General features: G+C 43.5%; 1 protein-coding gene across 1 annotated transcript; it reads right to left on the bottom strand.

Annotated features, from left to right (window-relative positions):
• Positions 1-6,875: 6,875 nt before the first annotated feature.
• On the bottom strand, positions 6,876-23,025 carry Tfam (transcription factor A, mitochondrial). The gene is made up of 7 exons (XM_004657781.2): positions 22,905-23,025; positions 22,523-22,641; positions 21,309-21,379; positions 20,193-20,342; positions 12,479-12,574; positions 8,756-8,812; positions 6,876-7,672 (listed from the first exon to the last, which is right to left on the bottom strand). The coding sequence occupies exons 1-7, from the start codon at positions 22,994-22,996 to the stop codon at positions 7,553-7,555; spliced, it is 705 nt and encodes a 234-aa protein (XP_004657838.1). The 5' UTR covers positions 22,997-23,025; the 3' UTR covers positions 6,876-7,552.
• Between the last annotated feature and the right edge of the window lie 2,026 nt (positions 23,026-25,051).

The raw sequence follows: 25,051 nt of genomic DNA, 5'->3' as shown, positions 1-25,051 counted from the left end.
ATTCAGTTTTGCTTACAACTTATCATTACTTAATTTCAAAAATTTATATTTTATACTAAAAAGTACAGTGTAACCTTAGCTGTACACAAGATGTAAGAATTTTGGACTGCAATATCCAAAAAATTTGTTTTACAGTAAGTCACATGCTTACTGGTATTTAGTCCTTACTATGTAAGGCACTGTTCTAAATGGAAATAAACACTAATCTTCAAAGTCAGATCCTAGGGAGGTGCTGTTACTACCAATATCATTTTCTCCTTGCTTTGACAAAATACCTGAATAGAAGGTACACAGTCCGCCATGGCATGGAAGCCTTGGTGGCAGGAGCATGCGGTGGCTGGTCACACTACATACAGTCAGGAAGCAGAGACGTGAATGCTGATGCTCCCTTCAACAATCCGCTTTTTCTCTCTTGTTGCTTGTCACTGCAAATACCAAAAGAGATGGCCTCCGAATTCTGAGATTCTCTTGACTCTGCCTCTGATCACTGCAGGCACACTGGGATTACAAAAAGGTGTACTACATGCAACTGGCTTTAAGTGGGTTCTGGGAATCTAATATCCAGTTGTCAGGTTTCACTATCCACACAGCAATACATAGAAAATTTACCAAATAGGACTTATTAAGATTGGCTTACTCAGAGGGAGCTGGGAGCCTGACAATGGCATCTGCAGGCAGGAGAGGCTGAGAACCCACTATCTCAGTCTATGAAGCTGTTGCCTCAGCAGCCCCACTTCGGCACTGTTGGCCAAGAAGTTCCCTGGAGACACTCGCGGAGTCCAAGTCGGCGCTGCGGTCTGAGGGCAGCGGTCACTAGCGGAGTCCACGTCGGCGCTGCGGTCTGAGGGCAGCGGTCACTAGCGGAGTCCACGTCGGCGCTGAGGCCTGAGGGCAGCGGTCACTAGCGGAGTCCACGTCGGCGCTGAGGCCTGAGGGCAGCGGTCACTAGCGGAGTCCATGTCGGCGCTGAGGTCTGAGGGCAGCGGTCACTAGCGGAGTCCACGTCGGCGCTGCGGTCTGAGGGCAGCGGTCACTAGCGGAGTCCACGTCGGCGCTGCGGTCTGAGGGCAGTGGTCACTAGCGGAGTCCACGTCGGCGCTGCGGTCTGAGGGCAGCGGTCACTAGCGGAGTCCACGTCGGCGCTGAGGTCTGAGGGCAGCAGTCACTAGTAAGGTACACATCAGCAGTGAAGACTGTCAGTCGAAGATAGTGACAGCAAGAGACAGCAAAGGCAAGCAGGTCACTCTTCTTCCTCCTATGACCTGCCACATTTGACAGTGTCACCCTCCTGAGGGGCTGGCCTTCCTGTCTGCTAACATTCTCTTCAAACCCCTCACTGGCATGCCCACAGATGTCTCCTAAGTGATATCTAAATTCTATCACATTGACAAGGCCAGCCATGATAGGTCCCAAGCCAAACCCACAATCAGCCATGTGACCTGTCATCTGTCAGTGAGGTCATCCTTGTTTGGGGTAGAGGCTAAGTGGTGTGCACTAGAGGATGTGTTTAAATCCTGAATCTGAGGCCTGTGACTCTTACCTTGCATGGCAAAAGATGTGACTAAGATTTTTAGGATTTGTCCTGGACTATAAAAAGGGGCCCATGAAAAAAAGGATACCAGAGTAGGTCTGTGACATGTATTGAAGATGTAACAGAAGAGGTAACCCACGAGTCAAGAGCTGGAAGAGACAAAGAACAGGTTTGCCCCAGAGCCTCCAGAGGGGCTGTGACCATGGCACACCTGACATCCATAACTATTTTAGAAGGAATGTCTGTTGTTTTAAGCATGGCGATCATTTGATACAGCAGCCACAAATTACCTTGGTTGCCTCCCAAGGGAAGTTAAGTGGGGGAACGTGTAAGTGCTCTGTCAACTGTTATTCAGACACACGCTCTTCACTGGTTACATTCCACGAGGATTTCCACTATGCAAGTTACCGTTGTCATGGACCAAGTCTAGATGGTAGTCAAGTTCCTGGGGCTTTTATTTCTTCCCAGAGGAAGTTACAACCACCTTAGCCAACTCTTGATCTTGAGGCCAATTAGTCTCCTCTCCAGTCACAGATAAATACCAAGTCAGCTTCAGGTGCTTCAGGGCAAGTAAGGCAGGTTTCCTTGGAGGAGCAGCAAGATTGTTTATCTGGGAAATTGTTCTTGACACTGTTTTTCACAACACACAGTAGATGAGGGTATTATCTTCCCTGCTATGACAACCAGTTGATTTCTTAGAACAATGTCAGTGATTCTGAGGAATAAATGTATTTACTCTCCCTACCAGTGCCAGGTCAAGAACCACTGATTTCTACCAATGGCATAGATCAATGACCAAATGTTTATCTACTCTTGCTGGGCCCAGTCTCAAGCTGCACATTAAGATTTGTCCTAAGGATGGGGAAATCTCAGTGGCAGGACATTCGCCCGACTTGAGTCTTCCTGGGAAGTAGGTACAAATAGCAGACTGATTTTTGGATCGGTCCGCTTCTCACCTCACTTGAGGAAGGGTCTCTGCTGCACAGCTCATCTTCAGCTGCCACCTCAGTCAGCATGCTGGGAGCTCAGCTGCCTGCCTCAGCTTCCAGCCGTTTAAGTGGAATCCGTATTCTGGATTGAGAAGTGCGTGATCCAAGTGGTATTTTTAAGTTATACACCCCGCCGAAAACCTTAAAAAAAAAAAAAAAAAAGCTACAGAAAGGTGGTGTTTCAGTATCGTGGAAAATTTTGATCTTTTATGGATATGCTGCTCATAGACATGACTATTGTCAAGATAATTACCACAACAGAAGAGGCCTGAAGTCCAAAGCTAACATGGGAGAGAGATGGGTGCAAGATGCGACTTGCTTCTCTTGAGACCCTGTGACCAGTGTCTTTATCTTTATTGTCCAGTTTCACGTGGATGCCGTCTGCTGTGTGATGTCCCTCAGAGGCTGATGCACGTATGGCCTCATCCCCCACTGGTGGTGCAGTTGTGGAAGGTGGTGAAAACTTTAGGTGAAGCCTCGATCAGGAAGGTCAGAGGTGTCCTCTGGGTACTCAACTTTGCTCTAGCTGCTTCTTTATGTCTGCCACGGTGTGACCAGCCTCCTGCACTTTCTTCCGTGTTTCTATTTGACCATGGCCCACAGTCAATGGTGTGTGGGCTGAAATCATGGAAGCCACGAGGCACAGTAAATCCTGCCTCCGTGAAGTTATCGATGTTAGGTATTTTGTCAGTATTTAGTGACAAACTGACAACTTAGACCTTTACATCTAAGGAGAAGAAACAACTCTGAACAAGCTTCCTACTTCGAGGTCTTCAGAGCTGGCCAGGACTTAAACCACATTGGACTTAAACCTCCGCTGCTATGTCAATTATACACACAGAGGGACCTCAGTTCTTTTCCTTCGACAGTAGTGGGGAATTGAACTGAGTCCTGTGCATGCCAGGTGAGTACCTTACCACTGACCCACACTGCCACCCCGGGTATACTTTAGACCTGCTTCAGATTCAGAATAGCTGCATTATATACCTAATCATCTTGGGGTTGAGACCCAAGCCTAAAAACATTCATGTCTCATGTACACCTACATGCCCTGCCTGAAGGTAACCTGAATCTGTATCTTCAATGGCTAATTATGCTCTGACTTCCCACAAAGGATGAAGTGTGGGAGTTCCTGGTTGCAGCACACCAGTGGTCAGAGTTCCACACTTTGAAACTAGACTAGAAAATGCCTGGGACTTCCTAAACTCAACACTACCTTTCCTACCCAAGAAGACTGACATGTTTTCCTCCATTTGCCATAGGAATCTACTTTTCTTTCTTTGACCTTAGACATCACACATTTCTATCATGAACCGTTATGCAGTAGCAGTTTCTTCTTTTTCGACCTAAGACTTTACTGTAATGGGTGAGAAGGGGGCAGAGGACGAGGGTGCCTGACCCAGTGAGAGGGGGGCGTAGGGAGAGGATTACACAAATCTGAGTAGCAGGACACCCAGAAAAGTCACATAGTAGTTTCTAGTAAGACTGATTTAAATGATAAGATGATTTAAACATACCTAAAATTGGTTAGGGCTTAACGAAATATTTAACTCCTTTTCAACTGTATAAAAAATGGCTGTTTTTAAAGTACTTTGTATGTGGACATGTTGAGCCTGGTAACACTAGGTCTGTGTAATTTTACTCTTTGCTTGGAAAGTTTTACAGATTTAAAAAGAATCATTTTCTTATTCATCTAGAAGTTTATGTTTAAAAGTATGCACTACATTAAAATGAGGAAACATAGAATACAGTCTACTCAGAACATTTTAAAATATGCTAGGTGCAAGAAAGAAAGAGCATAAGATCTTCCACTGGAGGAGGAAAAGAAAGGTCCTTCAGTAAGCAGAACCTCAAGGAGTACCATCATTCACCCTGTTAAACATTGCCATGTTAGCACCAACTGGAAGTGATATATTTTGGGTTCAGTGTGAGAAAAAAAAGAGAACAGCATGATTTTCTAATTATTTTTAAATCAACTTAAAAGTAGAGTTACCAATTTTTAAATTCTGACATATACAAACTCACAGTAAATAGGAAAAGTTTCATGACTTTTTTTTTAATATATTTTTATTTATTTATTTGAGAGAAAGAGGCAAAGAGACAGAGAGAAAAAAAAAAAAAAAAAACAACAATGGGCACTCCAGGACCTCCAGCCACTGCAAACTGGGTCCTGGAGAATCGAACCTGGATCCTTTGGCTTTTCAGGGAAATGCCTTAACCGCTAAGCCATCTCTCCAGTCCCAACTTGTTTTTTAAAAAGGCATTTCTTAAAAAAAAAAAAAAAAAAAAAAAAAAAAAAGGAAGTCAGCCAAAAGAACAGTACATGAGCTTAACAGGGTATTCATAGTGTTGAGTAAACACCAGGAATAAAACTGACATTCAAGTTTCTTATAACCTTGATGCAATTACTCCAATCCCCTAGTACTGCCACTCCAGTGAGAAGTGTGGGAATCCTGCTAGGACAACCGCTGAGCATGCTGCCTAGTACTTGGCTTCTCCCGACTCTTGTCAGCAACCACTTTGCAGCTGAATGTCTACACACCAAGGCTTCAGACGAAGGGTCAATAAGGCTGTGCCCACTGTTACAGCTCAGTGACATTTGGTGTGTGGCATGCCAGTCTTCCACATGTTCTGAATTTAAAAAGCCTTGGAAAGCAGGTTACTCAAGTATTAACAATGATCTACCATCAAGGAAAATATACTCAATCTAGTACTACAGAACAACCTCCTCTGCATCTTCTTACTATGCTACACCTTTTCTTCCTGTACTGTTGTGCATTCTTGTACTAAACACTGAACTTCCCAGGATGTCTGAGAAGACATGATTTGAACCTCAGTGTAAAATAAGTGGCAAGAGCTCCAAGGAAGCTAACAGGCTGGGTAAGTAAAAATGATCTTCATGTCGTCTGTCCTGAGGATGATGCTGGCATGACTCTCTGCCCTGGAAGTACTGAACCTACTTGCCCTCTGACAGGTCACTCTCCATTCTTGAACTCTACAGCACACATGATCAATGATCTGACAAGGACGCCCCTTCTAGGTGCCACAGGACACACTTCCGCCTCTCCTAGAAACTGCATGATTAAGCTGCAGCACTGGCACATGAGAGGCCCTTATTTCTGCTGTAGCCAGAATGCTTGGGTTTTGACCCCATACAATCACCTCACCAGTGGCAGACTTTGGCCTGTACAAGTTATTTATTTGCTTTATTTTTGTAGTGCTAGGCATTGAATCTAAGGCCTTCCATGTGCTAGGAAAGCTCTCTAGAACTAGGTTACATCCCCAGTTATAGCCATCTTTATATACATAAACCTACGTTGTTTCTAAACTTAAGTCTTCTCTGAGCTGCAACCTTTGTAAAGCTAACTATACAGCAAGTCACCTTTTGTGGCTTTTCAGTCTTCTGGAGATGCAGAATGTAGCACTTCCAAGCACTTGAACGTGTGAGGTGCGTGTCAATTCTCAGTGCCTTTGGAATCATGACAGACGACTGTCTTCTCAGGGGTGATTTGAAGCCTCTGCTGAAGTCTGTAGAGAATCAACGCAAGCTGAAGAATGGCTTTAGCGCCTGTGATGTCCTTATACTGTGTGCCAGCTGAAGAGCTCACGTGTACTTCATAAGAGAACGTCATTCCCTTCAATATGGACCACAGCATCATCTGACTGCAGGTTCTTTTCCTTGCTAAGCAGGGACAAGGTTGTTCAGCATACAGTGATGACCTGTCCTTTTAGGACAGGGAGAAGCAGTTGAACCTGTCCACTGCAGCAATCAACAGTACAACACACTGTGAACACAGGCAGCCACTGCCTGTGCAGAGCCAGAGCATTGTCTAGGCCTCCATCCACGTGTGGCAGCTACACAGCTCAGCTGTCACTGCAGAGCCAGGGCACTGTCTAGGCCTCCATCCACGTGTGGCAGCTACACAACACAGCTCAACTGTCACTGCCCATCCACATGTGGCAGCCACACAGCTCGGCTGTCACTGCAGTTGAAGCACCCACACATCACACACAAGAGCACTCGTGCTCCCCAGCTCTGCTTAGCGACACGACACTTTATATTAATTTTCACATCCAAAACCTTTTTAAAAATCCATTTAAAATACAAATCCAATTCCTAGTGCACAGGCCCTGAAAAGCAGTTAGCTGGCCAGAATGCCTGCACACTATAGCTGCTCTCTCCTATGCAGGCCTTTATGTGTTAATGTTTGTAATGTTTTATGTGTTAATGTTACAAAAATGTTCCAAATTACTGCCTTGAAAGATATAGTTTTTAAATTTTTCATTAAAAATGTTATACCTCACAAGTTGGTGAATAAATATACTTACATGAAAGAGGGCAATTCAAAAACATATACTAGAAAACTAGAATTTTTATTCTACGTGATATAAAACAGTATGCATCGATTTGGTACATAATTACTTAGATTTACTTCAGGAAAAAAAAAAACAAAGAAAAAAAGGTTATGAATCAGTTCCTTGTATGAAACCTGCTGGAACCAATAATCACGTGCATGTACAACTACCAACTGTAAGCATATGATTTACACCTAGGAATCAGAACAGTTAGATGAGCTCTGACTGCTTCTTTACAATTGCACCCTTAGATCATAGGACACCAAGAGACAATTTTGAAAAGAAACCACAGCCTCCACAGCACAAGGAAAACAGAAGACCATGTCCATAATCGTGACGCAGTTAAGTCTATAAAAACTTTCATTCTGATGTGCCTTCATCAAAGGTAATGTGATGCTCTGCTTCATCCACATGGAGATCTTCATCTCCAACGGTTCTTAAACACAAGATACAATTTTCAGGAACTTCCACCTGTTTCCTATTTCAAGATACTAATAAAAAGGTACTCTGCTGGCAAGTGTGTGGGTGGGAAAAAAAAAAAGATTTCAATATAAAATGGTTACCAACTCTAGCCTCACCCATTTACAACTTTAGGTGTTGAGACCTAATAGGTGTCTTGTGCTTAACCATCATGAATAGAGCTCAACCTTCTACTGTAATCCTCAGTGCCATCTCTTCATTTCTTCTTCTGCGAACGTAAGAGATCACTTCGTCCAACTTCTGCCATTTGTTTTTCCCAAGACCGGATCTCATTAGCATAACGAATTCTGTCATCATTAGCAAGTTGAACATATACCTGATAAGAAGTATAATGGTAAAAAGCTTTATTTAGAAAACAGCAATTTCTAGAATGCTTCCACATATATAGAGATTGTGTCCTTATTTCCCACATATGAAAGAGTAATGGAAAAATATGAGAGAGAGGGTGAGAGACAATGCATGTTTAAGTTGTCAGGCTCAGGGTGTGGAGATGTGGTGATGCAAAGGAGGGTTACCACCACCCATTACAGAAGACACGTTAAGAGGCTGTTGTTCATGTGTGCGCACACAGAGGCACGGCTTATGTTCACAAGAGTGGAGGCCAGAGGAGAGTCGCCACCACCACCCATTATGGCAGACATACTAAGAGGCTATTGCTTGTGTGCGCACAGAGGTGTGGCTTATGCACACAAGTGGAGGCCAGAGGAGGGTCACCAACACCCATTACAGCAGACATGCTAAGAGGCTGTTTGAGTACACACAGAGGTATGGCTTATGCACACACGAGTGGAAGCCAGAGGAGGGCGCTGAGTATCCACCTCTATTCCTCTTCTGACTTTTTTCCTTACGTGGCTTCACACAGCCTGCAGCATGGCTTTTCAGCTAGACTGAGTGACCCGTGATCCTATCCACACTTCTCAATGCTGGATCACAGGTGTGCACAGCCACGTTAAGCTTTTAACGCAGGATCTGAACTCGGGTCTCTTCCTTGTGCAGCAAGTGCTCTTCTCCATGGAGCCTTTGAGGGTTTGTTTTTTTAACTTATTTACAAAGAGAGAGAGAGAATGGCATGATGGGGCTCCTGCCACTACAGATGAACTCCAGATGCTCATGACACTGTGCTTCTGGCTTTATGTGGGTACTGGGGAATCAAACCCAGGCTGACATTCTTTGTGGGCAAGTGCCTTACGGGTTGAGCCATCTCTCCAACCTGAGGGATACTTAAAAGCCGATTTTACTCCATCAGTAAGCAATGAGAAGAAAGCCAGGTTGCTTTTGATAATATAAAGTGATCTCTGGGTACTGTCAGTAGTAGTAGCAGGCTGACCCCCACAAACCAAGCCTTGTCTGAAAGCTCTGTCAGGTACTGTAGCAGGCATTTAGACTAACACCAACTTACTTGCTTTTGAGAGGAAGGCAGAATTTTCCACATCTCATATACAGACTTCATCTTTTCCTACAAGACAATACATACTTTAATACATATAAGGATTTTGGCAATAAAAACTTCATTATTCATTCCAACAAAACAACCCAACTGTTAACAGCAGGACACACTGCATCTATTTAACACTATGTTTATATATAAAACCATTATTCTAAAATTTGTGCATGAATGTTTAGGTATAACCCTAGGAACAATAATAAGTCTAATTCTACATAGCTGAATGTAATACGAACAGGAAAAGGTCCCCTGTCCTTCCCTTAGGCTTCATTGTCTATAAAACAAATGTGGGGCTGGAGAAGATGGCTCAGTGGACAAAGGCACTTTACTTGCAAAGCCTGCCTGGCCTGGATTCAGCTCCCCAGCACCCACATAAAGGCAGACGCACAAAGCGGTGATGTATCTGAAGTTTGCTGTCAGGGGCAAGAGGCCCTGGTACACACATCCTGTCCCTCTATGCATGCAAATAAAAAACAAAATTTTTTAAGGAAACAAAAATAATGTGACTTAGTGGCTAGAGAGAGGGTTCAGTGAGTAAAGTGCCCACCACATCACCTGCATACATGTGCTCAGATTCTGAGCACCCACATTGAAAAAGTCAGACATAGTAATTCTTATAATCCCCACACTGGGGGGCGGGGGGGAGGACACAGGAGGACTCTTGAGGCTGGCTGGCTGGTAAGCTCTAGATTCAGTGCAAGTCCCTGTCTCAATAAATAAGCTGGAGGGAAGTTGAGGAAGACACTACACTGAACTCTGGCCTCCAGTCACATGTGCACCCATCAGCCACATGCTGGGATTACAGGTACACAGACACTACCAGGCCTTACATGGATTTTTGTTTTGTATTGTTTTTTCATTATTTTTTTTAATTCTTATTTATTTGCATATAAGAGAGGACACCAGGATTCTTGCTACTTTTTTGTATCCAGATGACATGAGTGACTTGGGAATTGAATCTGAGCTGACAGGCTCTGCAAGTTAAGTGCCTTTAACTTAGTATGTCTTCCCAGCTCCTTGCTTTTAACAGCTTTTTGAGGCAGGGTCTCACTCTAGCCCAGGCTGGCCTAGGGATCTGCCTACCTCAGCCCTTGGGTGCTGGGATTAGAGGTATATACCAGCGTATCCAATGTTTTTTTATTTCTCAAAATTAACAACAAAAAAAACTTACAATAAGCTAGATAGAAGAAATACTCGTGAAAATTTCAAAGGTGCCTAATCTAAGAAATATGAAGACAAAGACAGTTTTTAGACATGTTTAAATTGAAAAATGAATAGTCAATAATTCTAACCAGGAGAGATACCCTGCCAGAGTACAAGTAAATCAGGGAAAACAGTACTAAGAGCACAGGAGGAAGGGTCACAGGATGAGCGAGGGTGGAGGATGACAAGGGAAGAGCATGGGATGCTAGCTGTCCTCTGGACACAAAGTCCAACAGCTACAACGGGAACAGGCCAGGCTCCTCATACAACTGACAGACCATCTAATACACACAGATACACTGACAGCTAAGGACAAGCTTGGGCTTGAACTACTGACTATCCCTGATGCAAAGGAACAAACAAAATACGATCACCTTTAGCAAAATTAAGTTTGTTTAGAAGAAAAGTAACTATAGCATATGGTACAACCCAGCTATGATTATAGTTCACATAATAATGATATATACATGTTTAATACTGATCTAATCAAGATATAATATCCTGGGAGGTAAATAAGTTGAAATTTAAATGCTTAATTTCTCAGTTAATTTTTAAAATATAAGATGGACAATGTAGCTGGGAATGGTGGCACAGGCCTTTAATCCCATCACTTGGGAGGTACAGGTGGGAGGATTACCGTGAGTTCAAGGCCAGCCCAAGACTACAGAGTGAATTCCAGGTTAGCCTGGGCTAAAATGACTCTCCTCAAAAAAATAAAACAAAAGATAAGCAATGTAATAACTGGGGGCAGGCAACAATTTAAGGATTTTGGAGGGATGGAGGGAATATTTCAGGCATGCCAAAGGCAGTGCACTGGACTCTGGAGTAGAGAATATAACAGGGGAGGGAAAACTGCTTAAAAACCAACCTGCAAAAGTATTATGAACGCTAGACGTGATGGGGCACACCTTGAATCCCAGAACTAAGGAGACATTGCTGTGAGTTTGAAGCCAGCCTGAGCTAGAGCAACACCCTACCTCAGAAAACCAACAAAAAAGTATTATGATTCTTTAAATTATGAGGATGTGCAATCGATATGTAAATATAATATATGTATGTGTGTGTGTGTGTGTGTGTGTATTTTATCGGGGTTCTGGGATATTTGGACAGGTCTCCCTATGGTTCAGACCAGTCCAGCATCCTCTACTAAGGCTGGCCTTGACACAATGGTCCTCTTGCCTGACCTCTCAAGTGTTGGGTTCACAGGCATGAACCACCATGTCCAACCTAACCAATATTTTCTAAATGAATAATAATATAGTCAGGTTATATTTCTATTTCTAGGGACAAGGCCCAGCCATTAAGGTTTCTAGATGATTCCAAGTTATTGCCAGAGTAGAAAAGCACAGAACTGAAAAATTCTCCAGCATACAACATTCTCACGCTGTTAAAACACAATCAATCAAACAATAACAACAAAAGGAATCCAAAGTAAGATGGTGACTCAGCAAAGCCCAACTGAGAAGAAGTAAGTAAGCCTGCACCTGAGTAACAGAATTAACTAAAAACTACAGGAATAATCAGAGGATGTGCCCAGCCAAGAAAGCCTGTAATGCAGGGCTTGTGAAATAAAACAGAGCCAAATAACTCCAGGGGTGGAGAGGCAGAAGTTTGAGTTCAGGCTAACATGATGGAGATCTGAACTTCCACTTACACTGTGACCTGTTACACAATATGTGTGTGTGTGTGTGTATTTGCCTGTTTGGAGATTCTAAGGAGACACATGGAATGACTAGACCCCAGACTGACCAGCCTTTTGGTGTGACACATTCATGTAATGACATTCACATGTATAAACTTTCTATTGGGGATAACAAAAACTGTCTAAAAGGATATAACATAAAGCAATAGGTTATACTTAATTCCCAGTAAAAATATTATAGCTTTACTCTCATTTTTTCCCCAGTGGTTGTAAAACAGTTAACTGCTAGAAAAGAAGTTTCTAGAACTTTATCATCTCCATACATGTGAAGATTTTCTTTATTTTAAATGCTAAAAGTTGGCAAGAGAGGTTAAAAAAACACTGCATGTTTTCTTTCATAAGCAATCCTATGTGGAACTATGTATGCATGCATGTGTATTCATGACATAAAGGCAGATGTGGAGACCAGCGGAGGAGGCGGCAGCAGCAGGAGGGGCGCACAAAGTACAAATGATTCATACGTATGAAAAGTTCTTTAAAACAGGGGCAGGATGTGTGTGTGTGTGTGTGTGTGTGTGTGTGTTAGCAATTGTATAGTCAAGTTAACCGCATGTGGTATGAACAGGACTTCCTTTGTTTTCACGGGTGGTGAGGATCACACCCAGGGCCTTCCATAGACCAGGTTCAAGAGCCCGACTCTCAGACCCATAAAGAGGTCCTTACTCAATTTAATGTCTGTAATCACTACTTTCCTTAATCATACATCACATCTTTAGAATTTCCTAAGAAATTTTAAATTAAAATAAAAATTATACAAGTGCAATTCTGTTTACCTGCAATGTTTCACCAGAAGCTTCTTGGAATTTTTCAGACATATAAATGTTATAAGCTGAGCGAGCTCTTTTTGGTTTCCCAAGCACTGTTAATTCCTAAATAACAAAAATAGAAGTGTCATATAGTTTATCTCTACAAGACTTAATTTTACCTATAGGAACTATTCATGACTATGCATTACAGAACTAAAGTGAATGTTGTGATTTTTTTTTCCTTTTTTTTTTGTTAATGTTTATTTACAAGCAGACAAGACAGACAGAGAATGGGGGCAACAGGGCCTCCAACTGCTGCACATGAACTCCAGATGCAATGTGCCACTTTGTGCATCTGGCTTTATGTGAGTACAGGAGAATCCTGAGTTGTTAGGCTTCATAAGCAAGTGCCTTTAGCAGATCAATCTCTCCAGCCCCATCCCTGCCTTTTTTTCTGGAAACAGGGTCTTGTTATGTAACCTGGCCTGGAACTCCCTATGCAGACCATGTTAGTCTCAAACTTGCAGTGATCCTCCTACCTCTGCCTCTTAAATGCTGAATTACAAGCCTCTATTACCATGCCCAGCAAATATTGCCACTTTCATATAAAATGCTTACTGGGAGACTTCCAGTTAAGATGGCGGCGTAGGAACCACACAAAAGCAGCCTGGGGGAGAAAAAGCCAAAAACAAAACAACAAAAAAACAGCAAAATACACTCTTCTACTAAAAAGTGAGGTGTATAAGAAATTACCAACGGTAGCAGAGAAGTAGGAGAGATCCAGAGCATCCAGAGCCCACGTAGGCAGGCGGAAGCAGCTCCAGTGGCAGTGGCACCAGGTCCACGGGGCCACAGCTGCAAAGCTCAGCTTGAGCTGCAGGAAAAGCCAAGTGAGGGGATTTTCCACTCACACCAGAGCTCTTCGCAAACTTAAGAAACGTGGAGAATCCCAGCAAACAGAGGAGCAGATCACGAGGATCGCGTGGACCAGCAGAACTAGACCCACCATGCACAGCCTCTCCTCCCCACCACCAGTGCAAGCGCCAGAGACCCGGGGAAGGGACATCACAGCACCCAGCACCAGTGCCCAGAGCAGCGATCCAACGACCCAGCCAGCCTACCTGAACCCACAGTGCATCAAAGAGGGACCCAAGCAGGAGCACAGCATAACTGAGACCAAAATCATCCCAAAAGGTAACTGGGATTATACCAGGTCAGTACCCGCCAAATAAACCTGGTATATCGGCCTGAACTAGAAGTGCTAATTGCACCTTCCATATCAGGATAAATTATATGTTAAGTCTGATGGATGGCCAGATTTGCCATCCCTAAATAAGCTGTATTTTGGTCTTATTATTTGTGGCTCCTTGATTTATATTAGCGTTGTTTCCTCTTCTGTTGTACATTAGGGAAGGGTCTCACTTGGTCAACAGACCAGAAATCTTAACCTCCTTGTTGACAGGATTAAGGGTGTGGGATACCACACCCCTAAGGGACAGTTAGAGGATCTGGATGTCATAATACTTACTCTTGCATAAATACTCTGTCGTGTTTTTCATTGAAAGTGTAAATTGTTGAGTTAAATTTTAGAATCTGCCTGTATTTTGTTCCACTCAGCCTACTTGAATACTCTCATAGCAGGCAAACCCAACACCTAGGGTCACTTTTGTAAATACTCTGAGAGCCTTGAGAGCCACATCTAGCACCTTAAGCCCCTACCCTGAAAATATATGTGTGTGTGTGTATTATCAGATTGATAGATATATCTAATAATACTGCAGCCAACTAGAAAATCCATGCATTAAATTAATCCAAGATGCAAAAATATATACATAACACAAGAAACACCAAAAATCAAGACAATATAAATACACCAAAAAGTATTAATGCATCAGAAATTACCTCCAGTAACAATGAGTTAGAGGAAATGCCTGAGAAAAATTTCCAAAGAATGATTATAAATATGCTCAAAGAAGAATTCAAAGGAATGACAGAGGAAATCAAAGGAATCAAAGACAACACAGGACACCAATTTAATGAAACAAAGAAGCCAATACAAGACATAAATAAGGAAACAGAAATAATAAAGAAAAACCAGTCAGAATTACTAGCAATGAAGAACACAGTTAATGAAATAAAAAGCTCCGTGGAAAATCTCACCAATAGAATGGATGAAGGAGAGGATAGAATATCTAAACTAGAACACCACGTGGCAGATCTAATACAGTCCAACAAAGAGAAAGACAAACTAGTAGGAAAGTATGAATAGGAATTTCAAGATATTCGGGACACTATGAAAAGATCAAACGTAAGAATTCAGGGTATAGTAGAAGGAGAAGAATTTCACTCCAAAGGCATAATAGGCATTTTCAACAAAATCATACAAGAAAACTTCTCCAAATTGGGAAAGAGGTGCCAATGCAGATACAGGAATCCTTCAGAACACCAACCAGACAAAACCTGGAAAAAACCTCTCCTGGCCATATTATAATTAAACTACCAAACACACAAACCAAAGAAAAAAATATTGAAAGCAGTTAGGGAGAAAAATAAAATGCTTACTGGGGCAGGAGCATTTAAATTTTTTTGCTTGCACCAAGTTTTAAAAATTACAATATATGGGCCGGGTGGGGTGGCGCATGCCTTTAACCCCAGCAGTTGGGAGGCAGAGGTAGGTGGATCGTCGTGAGTTCAAGGCCACCCGGAGACTACATAGTGAGTTCCAGGTCAGCCTGAGCTATAGTGAAACCTTACCTCAAGATACCTTACATACCCAGCAAGCACCTCATGGACTAGACAATAGGATGGATGGGGAGGGCGGGGAGGGCATCGAAGGGTGGAAAACAGTAATCTGGACCCAAACGGCAATGGTACCATAAAATTCTACTTCCTAAAAGACAGACCAAATGGCTGAACCTTCACTAGACCCTTACAGGAAACACCTGAACCACAAGACACTGGAGAGGGTAGGATCAAGACTAACCTAAATCTTCTACATCTTCCCTCCCTCCCTCTCCCCTTTTCCCCTCTATCTCTCTCCTCTCTAACTCTTGTATATTAGTTATGTTTGTCCTCAATTTCTTAGTGGGCACTGACCTGTAACCCCCACTTCCAGCTTGGGGCTACCATCCACAATGAGCTTTTGATCAGAGAAACCTACAAGGTTTCCCAAAACAATGACAGACTTCTGTCAGAGTACTTGATGACCCACCAAAGGCCAGTGGTAAGACCCTATTGCTGAAGACTCCATACACAGCTGACACGTAAAATGGAACGGCGTGGCTGGAAGCCAGGAGAGTCACTCCCCAGACAGTCAGCGTGTCTAGTGCCAGAAGGTGCTACATGGGCGACTGGGGGAAATGACCAGTATCTGTCCAAGCAACTCATTGTCTAACCTAATTAGCAACAAATAACCTGATGTGATGCCCACACAAGTGCAATAGTGGCACACAGCCATGGTGAGGAACCAACTGCTCTTGATTTGGCTAACTGATCCCCTTAGTGGTACTAGACCCATAGCTAGAGCTGGGAAACAAGTCAGAACCATACCCAAACACAAGCCCACACTCCAATACCAAGCTACCATCAATCATGGGGTACAAGAAGGCCTACACCTATCAAACTCTCTATCAAAAAAGTGTTATCTCAATTTTCCAGGTGCTAACTTACTCTCCGTTGGAGAATCTGCTTCTCTTTTTCAGATAGATGCAGATCCTAAGGAGAGAGCTGCCCCAACATACCTCAAAAGGTGCCCAACTGAAACTAAGGACAATTGGTGAAACAAGCAAGGGTGATGTTTTCCTGTGAACCGGATACCAGCACAAAGGGGAAGGAGACCAACACAGAGAAAAATCAACTCCTACCAAATCAGAGAGCCAGAGCCTCAGAGGCCCCCAACACCTCAGCACTGAAGCAGACCAAAATTGAACCTAACATGGCTCAGGGAAATTTTGCGGAAGAGGGGGCAGAAAGAATGTCAGAGTCACATGTTGGGTCATGATTTGCAGAGACATTTACCATACCAATAACTGTGGGCTAACTCCACAATGCACGACCCATTTACATCAACAAGGAGGGTCCAATGGGAGGGGTTAGATCATAGATGAGCCTAAACAATGGTACCAAACTGCCTGTATTTGCTGAAAAGAAAACTAATAAATTAAATTTAAAAAAAAATAAAAAAATAAAAAAGAATGCTCATTAAAATAAAAAATAAAATAAAATAAAATAACATTACAATATAGGCCAGGCATGGTGGCGCAGGGCTTTAATCCCAGCACTGGGGAGGCAGAGGTAGGAGGATGGCCATGAGTTCAAGGTCACCCTGAGACTACATAGTGAATTGCAGGTCAGCCTGAGCTAGAGTGAAACCCTACCTGGGAGGGTGGGGGGATTATAATATAGCCAAGAATGGTGGCACACACCTTTAATCCTAGCACTTAGGAGGCAGAGGTAGGAGGATCAGTGTGTGTTGGAGGCCAGCCTGAGACTACATAGTGAATTCCAGGTCAGCCTGAGCTACAGTGAGACCCTACCCCAAAAACAAACAAAAAAATTTACAATATAATCCCTGAGTTATTTTCCATAAAAACATTTTCTTTACATTTTATTTCCATGAACTAACTGAGCATATACATAAGAACTTAGCCAGGCATGGTGGTGCACACCTTTAATCCCAGCACTTGGGAGGCAAAGATAGGAGGATCATCGTGAGTTTGAGGCCACCCTGAGATTACATAGCAAATTCCAGGTCAGCCCGAGCTAGAGTGAAACCCTACCTCAAAAAACCAAAACAAACAAACAAAAAACTTTTAAGCCAGACCAGAGAGATGGTTTAACGGTTAAGGAGCTTGCCTACAAAGCCTAAGGACTCATGTTCAACTCTCCAGATCCCACGTAAGCACAAAGTGACACAAGCATACAAGGTCACGCACACATCTGGAGTTTGACTGCAGTGGCTGCAGGCCCTGGCACACCAATATTCTCTCTTTCTTTAAAAACAAAAAATGGCGGGGCGGGCAGTCTGTTGGGCTTGCCTCTAAAAGAAAGTAAATTAAAAAAAGCAAAACAACAAACAAGAACCCCTTTAATCCCAGTTTTGTCTTTTCAGGATACTACCATCCCCCCCTCAGCCCAAGTGCATGTGCCCACTGCAGCTCACAAGCATAGGGCTGTCTGCTTGGTCATCTCTCAACGTTGAAAGTTTAACAGATGCTTCCAGGCATGGTAGTACACACCTTTAATCCCAGCACTGTCTGAGGCCAGCTGAGACTACACAGTGAATTCCAAGTTAGCCTGGGACAGAGCAAGACCCTACCTCAAAATAAAAAACAAAAGTTCAACAGATGTGCTCAATTCTCTTTATCAGGTACCAAAAAGAGAACACTATAGAAAAGAATGCTCTTATTGCCACTGTTTAGATCCCAAATTCAGAGAATGAAAGATACTACATTATCCTATTTGTTTTCTGTATTTGGACAGTAGCAAAAGATGAAATTATAAAACAAATCTCACCCTTATTCAGCAGAAAAAGGATTCTGTAATTTACACTCTTCCTAAATCTTAACCAAAACTGAACTGGGACAGAGTTCGGCACTTTTTTATCATTATTATTAAGTCTAGTTATTTTTCCCTTTTTTCTAACTCACTGCTAAGGATTTCTCTCCTAAATGCCTTACATGCAACTTCCTGGTCCATAAGGTTTTTGAATCAGTTTGCACTAGAAACCTTTAATGGGAAGATTTTCACCCAAGACTAGACATGTGGTGGTGCATGCCTAGTATAATAATTTGAATATAAAATGTTGCTGCACACGGTGGCACACGACTTTAATCCCAGCACTCAGAAGGCAGAGGTAGGAGGACTGTCATAAATTCAAGGTCAGCCTGAGATTTAGCCTGGGCTAAAGCTAAACCCTACCACAAAAATACACACACACACACACAGTCTCACACATCCTCATGTGTTTGAATTCTCACTCCCCAGTTGGCTGGCACTATTGGAAAGGTTACAGACCTTGCTGAAGGAGGTGTGTCACTGTGGGGGGTCTTCCGGTGTCAATTCCCAGCCCTGCTTGCCACACTCAGCTCATTTTCTCTATTCCCTCTCTGCTGATGTAAAGGTAAGATGTCCAGACTCCTGGTACACTTCCCCCATGATAACACTTCCCCTAAAACTATAGGCCAAAATAAAACCCTTTCCTTCCATCATCTGCTTCTGTTTGGGTGCTTGTCCCAACCATTAGATGGTCAACTACTGCACCTGTACTAAAATACAAGTGGTACAGGAAGGAGGATCAGGAATTCAAGGCAAGCCTGAGCTACCTGTTACCCTGTCTGAACAATAAAGAACAAACAAAAGAAACAAAACATCTACATCTGTCCAGCCCTAAGTCCTGGCCCCATCCTTTCTGTGCCTCAGAACACACTTCAGCAGCCACCTTTGCAAGTATATTTCTTGTCAAGCTAGTTAATTCCCTTCTATAAACTGGGCCAGCAACCTCAGGTCATCATGACTGACTTGCAACCAGGTGAGTCCTCAACCAAGATCGCTTAAGCACTGCGCTCAGGGACAGACTCGCTGGCATCTCAGATCTGACGGCTACCTGCTTAACAGCATAGAACACACAGCTGACCAACTCGCACATAATTTGGAGACCAGAACAAAATGTAGTGTAAACTGAATTTTGCTGTTTTCTGGGATTTAAAAAAAAAAAAACAACACGTTTTGTCTTGCTTTGTTTTGTTGAGGCAGGGTCTATCTCTCTCTGGCCCAGGCTGACCTGAAATTCACTCTGCACCTTAGGCTGGCCTCAAACTGCGAGATCCTAATACCTCTGCTTCCCAAATGCTGGGATTAACAGTGACCGCCACGCCCATCTTACTGGTCTTGTTCTTTAATGGAGTGTTGGATATCTCTACAAGTTTCCTCAGAAAACTGGAGACCCTGGAAGAGCTAATGCTACTTTGGATGGACAAAATGCTGCCACTGTAGCCTTTGTATACGCAAACACGTGCATGACATATATATCACACTTATGCTAGCTATGCTGCCAACTCTGGAAAAAAGCACCCCAGCTTTTCATGTTGAATGGCACTGCACAGATATTAACAGTCAAACTGGCTTAAACAATTAACATTAAACTTAACATTTTCCCCCATTTATGCAGGGCTAATGCACTATGTATGGTCTTATCTACAAGAGTTTGATTACAGAAAGTAATATTCTTTAAATAATGAAAAATATTAGAGTCTAACTTTGAAACAATGGATGTGAATTAATTTAAGCTCAAGAAAACAAACTTATCTATGCAAGTATCTTAATAGCTATATCTTTGAAGGAAATGAAACTCTAACCTAAAGATACTTCTTAGTTGCTCAGACTTGTTGCCACTTTCTCTGTGTTAATGAATTCAGTCTTCTGCATCAAACACACCATCACCAACAGAACAACTCAAGTCGACTGTTCTACACAACACTTAGAAGCAGAGTCTTGCTGTTTCCGACCTGGAGTTGCAGAGCTGTTTCTATAGCGTGCATGCAAGTCCTACTGAAAACTGCAGCAAGGACTTCCAAGACAGACTCAGGGACAAATAGTCACTGCGGAAGATAAACTATCCCTTTTTTTGTCTACTTGGACTACCCAACAGCATTCCACCATATCTAATATACTACTATTGACATGAAGGGAAAACTACCTATATTCTGGATTACACAGATGTCTATATTTCAGTGAAACTCACTCTCTTTTTTGCTAGCGCACTCCTTCTTAAACGTTTTTGCAGGACTTCTTTTTTAAGAGCTTCTTTCTGACTTGGAGTTAGTGCTTTGTTAAATCTGTCCAGTTCTTCCTTATATACCACCCAGTCTGCTTTATAAGCAGCTTCATAGGCCTGTAAATAAACCAAGTAAGATGTCAATAAACTGTTGCTGGCAAACTCAACATAGCACTTCTGTCAGCAAAGACATGGCATAATTTCAGATGGAGACTGATTCAACCACCAGGTCAAAACTACATCCTAGACTTCTGGGGAGATGGCTCAGAGCTTGCTTACAAAGCCAGCTGGTGTGGGTTCAATTTCCCAATACCCATATAAGGCCATACACAAAACTGTAGCTGCAAGAGACGCTGGTATGCACATTATCTCCCTCTCTCTCATACACACGCACAATTAAAAACAAAGGGGGCTGGAGAAATGGCTTAGCAGTTAAGATGTTTGCCTGTGAAGGCTAGGAACCCCGGGTTCGATTCTCCAGGACCCTCATAAGCCAGATGCATAAGGGGCATAGGCATCTGGAGTTCGTTTGCAGCGGCTAGAGGCCCTGGCGTGCCCATTCTCTTTCTTTCTATCTGTCTGTTCCTCTCTCTCTTTTTCAAATAAATAAATAAATAATATTTTTTAAAAAAATTGTCCCCTAGGATGAAATGTTTTTTATATGCTTGCTAATCTAGGTGGAAGAAGAGTAGTTAGCCTTACTACAAAGCAGTTAAACTGCAAACTTATCTCCACCTTCATACGTCTCCCTTCTCACCATTCATAATGTTCCCTTGTGGACAATGGATGGTTAAAAAAAGAATGGGGGCTGGGGAGCTGCTCAGTGGTTAAAAGCACTTGCTTGCAAAGCCTGATGTCCTAAGTTCAATTGCCCAGTACCCGAGTATAGCCAGATAAACAAAGTGGCATATGCATCTGAAGTTCACATGCAGTGGCAAGAACCCTGGTACACCCATACTCTCTCTCCCTGGCCCCACTCAAAACTAATTTTTTTAAAATGCATAACATAGCTATTTTTAAGACATGTCCACCATTCCTACTGCAGTGTAACTGGTCAGCCAGGCTGGAACTTTACATACTTACTTTTTTTTCTGACTCAGGAAGTTCCTTCCATCGCCTCCCAATTTCTTTAACTATGTCTAAATTTTTTGCTTCTGTGAAATGGGATAAAATGGAAACAAGTGTCAATTTTCTCAGAGGTTAATTACTAAAAACTTCCCATAAAGTACAATCAATTAGTTATAAAATCAAGCCATATTGCAGAGAACTATGTACTACATTTAATACAATGTTTCTTTATCCAGCAATGGTGCTAAGTACTTTATCACAGACCACTAATATAGTCCTAAGAAACTGAGTACCAGCTTAAGCACTAGGATAATCAACTGCTTCATGTTTATTTCCTTATTTCAGTCAAAACAAGTTTAATGTCCTTCAGTATTAAGTTCATAAAACCTGACAAAACAACAGAATAGTCTTGTCCATATAGCCCTTGTATTTCAATTACGGAAATACCATTTGGATGCAAACTATTCTAAAGTTAAGCCATTATTCTACCTTGTCTTAACTAGAATGATGTGGGTACAATGAATTGAACAACTGTTACTCCTCAGTCTTACATTTAAAAGATGTGGATACATACAAACCATCCACTGTGTCGCTTACCTATATTATAGCATTTTGATTTTTCACATGTGCCCTAACTCCCAAGCCATCCATATAAGCACAAAAAGTGGTTTGCAGGGGCAAGAGGCTCTGGTGTGTCAATACACAGACATACAACCATAGTTAATATATATACACATGCAAATAAATGCTTTTTAAACAATTAAAAAATACTTTTCATTAGTTCTCATTTCTATTTAAAGCATTTCTATTTGTTGTAAGTTACCCAAACCAGGCACTGTGAGGCACACCTTTAATCCCAGCACTAAGGTAGCTAAGGTAGGAACATTGCAATAAGTTCAATGCCAGCCTGGAGCTAGAGAGATACCCTACCTTAAAACAATCAAACAAACAAAAGAGTTATCTATACCACCAAAGAAAAATGACGGTCCTGGCAGCCTCTAATGGCTTCATGCCTATTTATTTTGTTTTTTTTTGTTTTGTTCTTGTGTTTTGAGGTAAGGTTTTACTGCAGCCCAGGCTGACCTGGAATTCACTATGTAGTCTCAGGGTGACCTCCAACTCAGTGATCCTCCTACCTCTGCCTCCTGAGTGCTGGGATTAAGGACATGCGCTACCATGCCTGGCTCTCTATTACATCAGAGAAAAATGCAAACCTCAAAATTACTTACCTGGGTTTTGAGCTCTACATTTGGATAGCTGGTCTCGAAAAAATCGAATGTATTTAGTCATAGGCTTCTTTGGACAGTTACCAATGAAGGATGAAAACCATTTTGGGCCACAGATAAAACTGCACATAAAATAAGAAAACAGTCCGTTTGCCGATATTTACACACACACACGAAGCTCTGGGGTTACTTGTCCTCCCTGCAGACAAGCGAGGGGAGGGCTCCCACCCGGAGGAACGGAGCCCCGGGGTGGACGTGCGCGGCACCGCGCCCCCGGGGGACGGGAGGGGGAGGGGAGGGGAGTCCGCCTGGGCAGGAGGGCTCCGCAGGGGCCGCGCGAGGCCCGCGGCGCGGCCGTGACCTCCGGCCCGCGGCCCGCTCCTACCTGAGCGGGGAGGGCAGCAGACTTCCGCAGCCCGCGCACAGCTCAGCCCGCCGCCCACCCAGCGCCCTCAGCGCGCCCCACAGCAGCGCCATGGCGCAAGACTGCGCCGCGCTCGGACCCGAGCATCCCGCGTGCGTCGCGCCCGCCCCGGAGTTTGTGAGGGTGCGCGCCACTCGCGAGGCATTGTGGGAAGACAGCCACATCCGGTGTGCGGGCGGGCAGGGGAGGGCGCGCGCAGGCGCAGTCGCGAGTCCGCGGCGTTTTTCGTGGGGGGCGGGGCCGAGGAAGCAGGCGGAGTCTGCAAGGGCAAGCGCAGTCAGCGCGCCTCGACCCGGATTGCCCTGAGGCCCGCTCGCCGGTGAACGGTGAGCGGCGATCGGCCCTGCCTCGAAGGGGCGCTGCTGGAGCTATTGTCTCGCGCAGCGCGCGGGCCTGTGGAGGGACTGGCCTCAAGGGGGCGCTGCTGAGCCATCTGCCCGCACTTCTGTCCTTTCTGCACCTGCGCTTGGAGGCAGGTGGAGGGCAGCAGTGACCCCAACCCAGCCCAGGTCCACCGGAAGGAGGAGGAGCAGAGCCCAACCCGAGTCCAGCCTGAGGCTGCGCGCTGCTCATTGTGCATGATGCCCCAGATCAAATCCAGCTGGAGCTCAGAGGTCAGAAATGGTGCAGGTGCCTGGAGCCCACACCTTTAGGACTAATAGGTTCTATGCCAGTTGTCTTGGCTGCACTTTTACAGCAATGACATTTTTTTCTAATTTTTAAGTTTTTACTTAATGGCAATTTTTAAAAATAATTTTATTTATTTATTTGTCAGAGGGGAAAGAAGGGAGAGAAATGAGCGCGCCACGGCTTCCAGCCACTGTAAACAAACTCCAGATGCACGCGCCACCTTGTGCATCTGGCTTACGTGGGTCCCGGGGAATCAAACCCAGGCCCTTTGTCTTCACAGGCAAGCTCCTTAACCTCAAAGCCATCTCTCCAGCCCTAATGGCAATTTTTATACCTGTATATATTTTGATCCTATTGACCTCCCATTGCCTACTGATGGTCCCCCTCCCTCTGAGCCCCTTCCGTAATAGGACATTTTTAGACCATTCGAACACATTTCCTGCGTAGACTTCTATAGGACCTCTGATTGTACTAGATTGTGAGTAGCGGCTACTTTGACAGCTTGGTTGCCTGCAGATTTGAGTTCTGGTCCCATTGTTTACTTGTGACATGAAAGCAGAAGGGAGCTTGCTGGAGAGGAAGGGGACAAGCCAGCGAGTGGACAAATAAGAACAAAGCACATTACAATGCCATATAATAGAAATGGATCATCAGTAAGTAAGTAAGTAAGTAAGTAAATAAATAAATACATTGGATCAGGGAGTGGTGGCCCAAGCCTATAATCCCAGCAATTGGGAGCTGGAGGCAGGAAGATCAGAAATTCAATTATTATCCTCAGCTATGAGGCCTGCCTGGACTACACAAGAGACCCTCTCTCAAAAACATCCCCAAATAGGGGCTGGAGGGATGGCTTAGCAGTTAAGGCGCTTGCCTGTAAAGTTAAAGGACCCAGGTTCAATTCCCCAGGACCCACCTTAGCCAGATGCACAAGAGGGCCCATGTGTCTGGAGTTCGTTTGCAGTGGCTGGAAGCCCTGGCATGCCCATTCTCCCTCTCTCTCTCTGACTTAAATAAATAAATAAACCCCCAAATAATAATACTAATAATAACAACCCAAAAATGTATTCCGCTCACTAACATTCACCCCCCCCCCCCCCATGGACTTGATGAGTGTTCCCAACCAAAGTCCTGAGGATATGTGGCAAGGACACCTTGGGGATGATTAAGGTGGTATACAATTTTTTATCTGTGTCATGTAGATGTCTTTTTTTTATGTATAAACAATGGTGTGAAAAAGGTAGAAACCTGCAAAGTGTCTAGGACTACTTCTAGCTATTGAATGACACTTAGGCCATAACCACCTCCTGGGACAGTCTTCATTCTGTTGTACATTCTTTAAAATAATTTTTAAAATTTATTTATTTATTATTTATTTATTTAGAAAGAGATAACAGGCACACCAGGGCCTCTAGCCACTGCAAACAAACTCCAGACATATACACTACCTTGGATTGCACACTTAAAAAACAGTTTTCACT

Source organism: Jaculus jaculus, chromosome 18 (assembly GCF_020740685.1).
Source record: "Jaculus jaculus isolate mJacJac1 chromosome 18, mJacJac1.mat.Y.cur, whole genome shotgun sequence".
NCBI classification, from domain to species: domain Eukaryota; kingdom Metazoa; phylum Chordata; class Mammalia; order Rodentia; family Dipodidae; genus Jaculus; species Jaculus jaculus.
The sequence above is the reverse complement of the archived record's forward strand: the minus strand, read 5'-3'. Positions and strand labels throughout refer to the sequence as shown.

Bases quoted from the DNA above. Each gene is read 5' to 3' on its own strand.
- Tfam (XM_004657781.2), bottom strand. From the start codon at position 22,996: ATGGCGCTGCTGTGGGGCGCGCTGAGGGCGCTGGGTGGGCGGCGGGCT. The intron at 12,575-20,192 runs GTGAGTTTCACT...TTTGTTATTTAG, and splicing joins GTGCGCTAGCAAAAAAGAGA to GAATTAACAGTGCTTGGGAA. The intron at 8,813-12,478 runs GTAAACAGAATT...ATTGTCTTGTAG, and splicing joins CTTCTGGTGAAACATTGCAG to GAAAAGATGAAGTCTGTATA.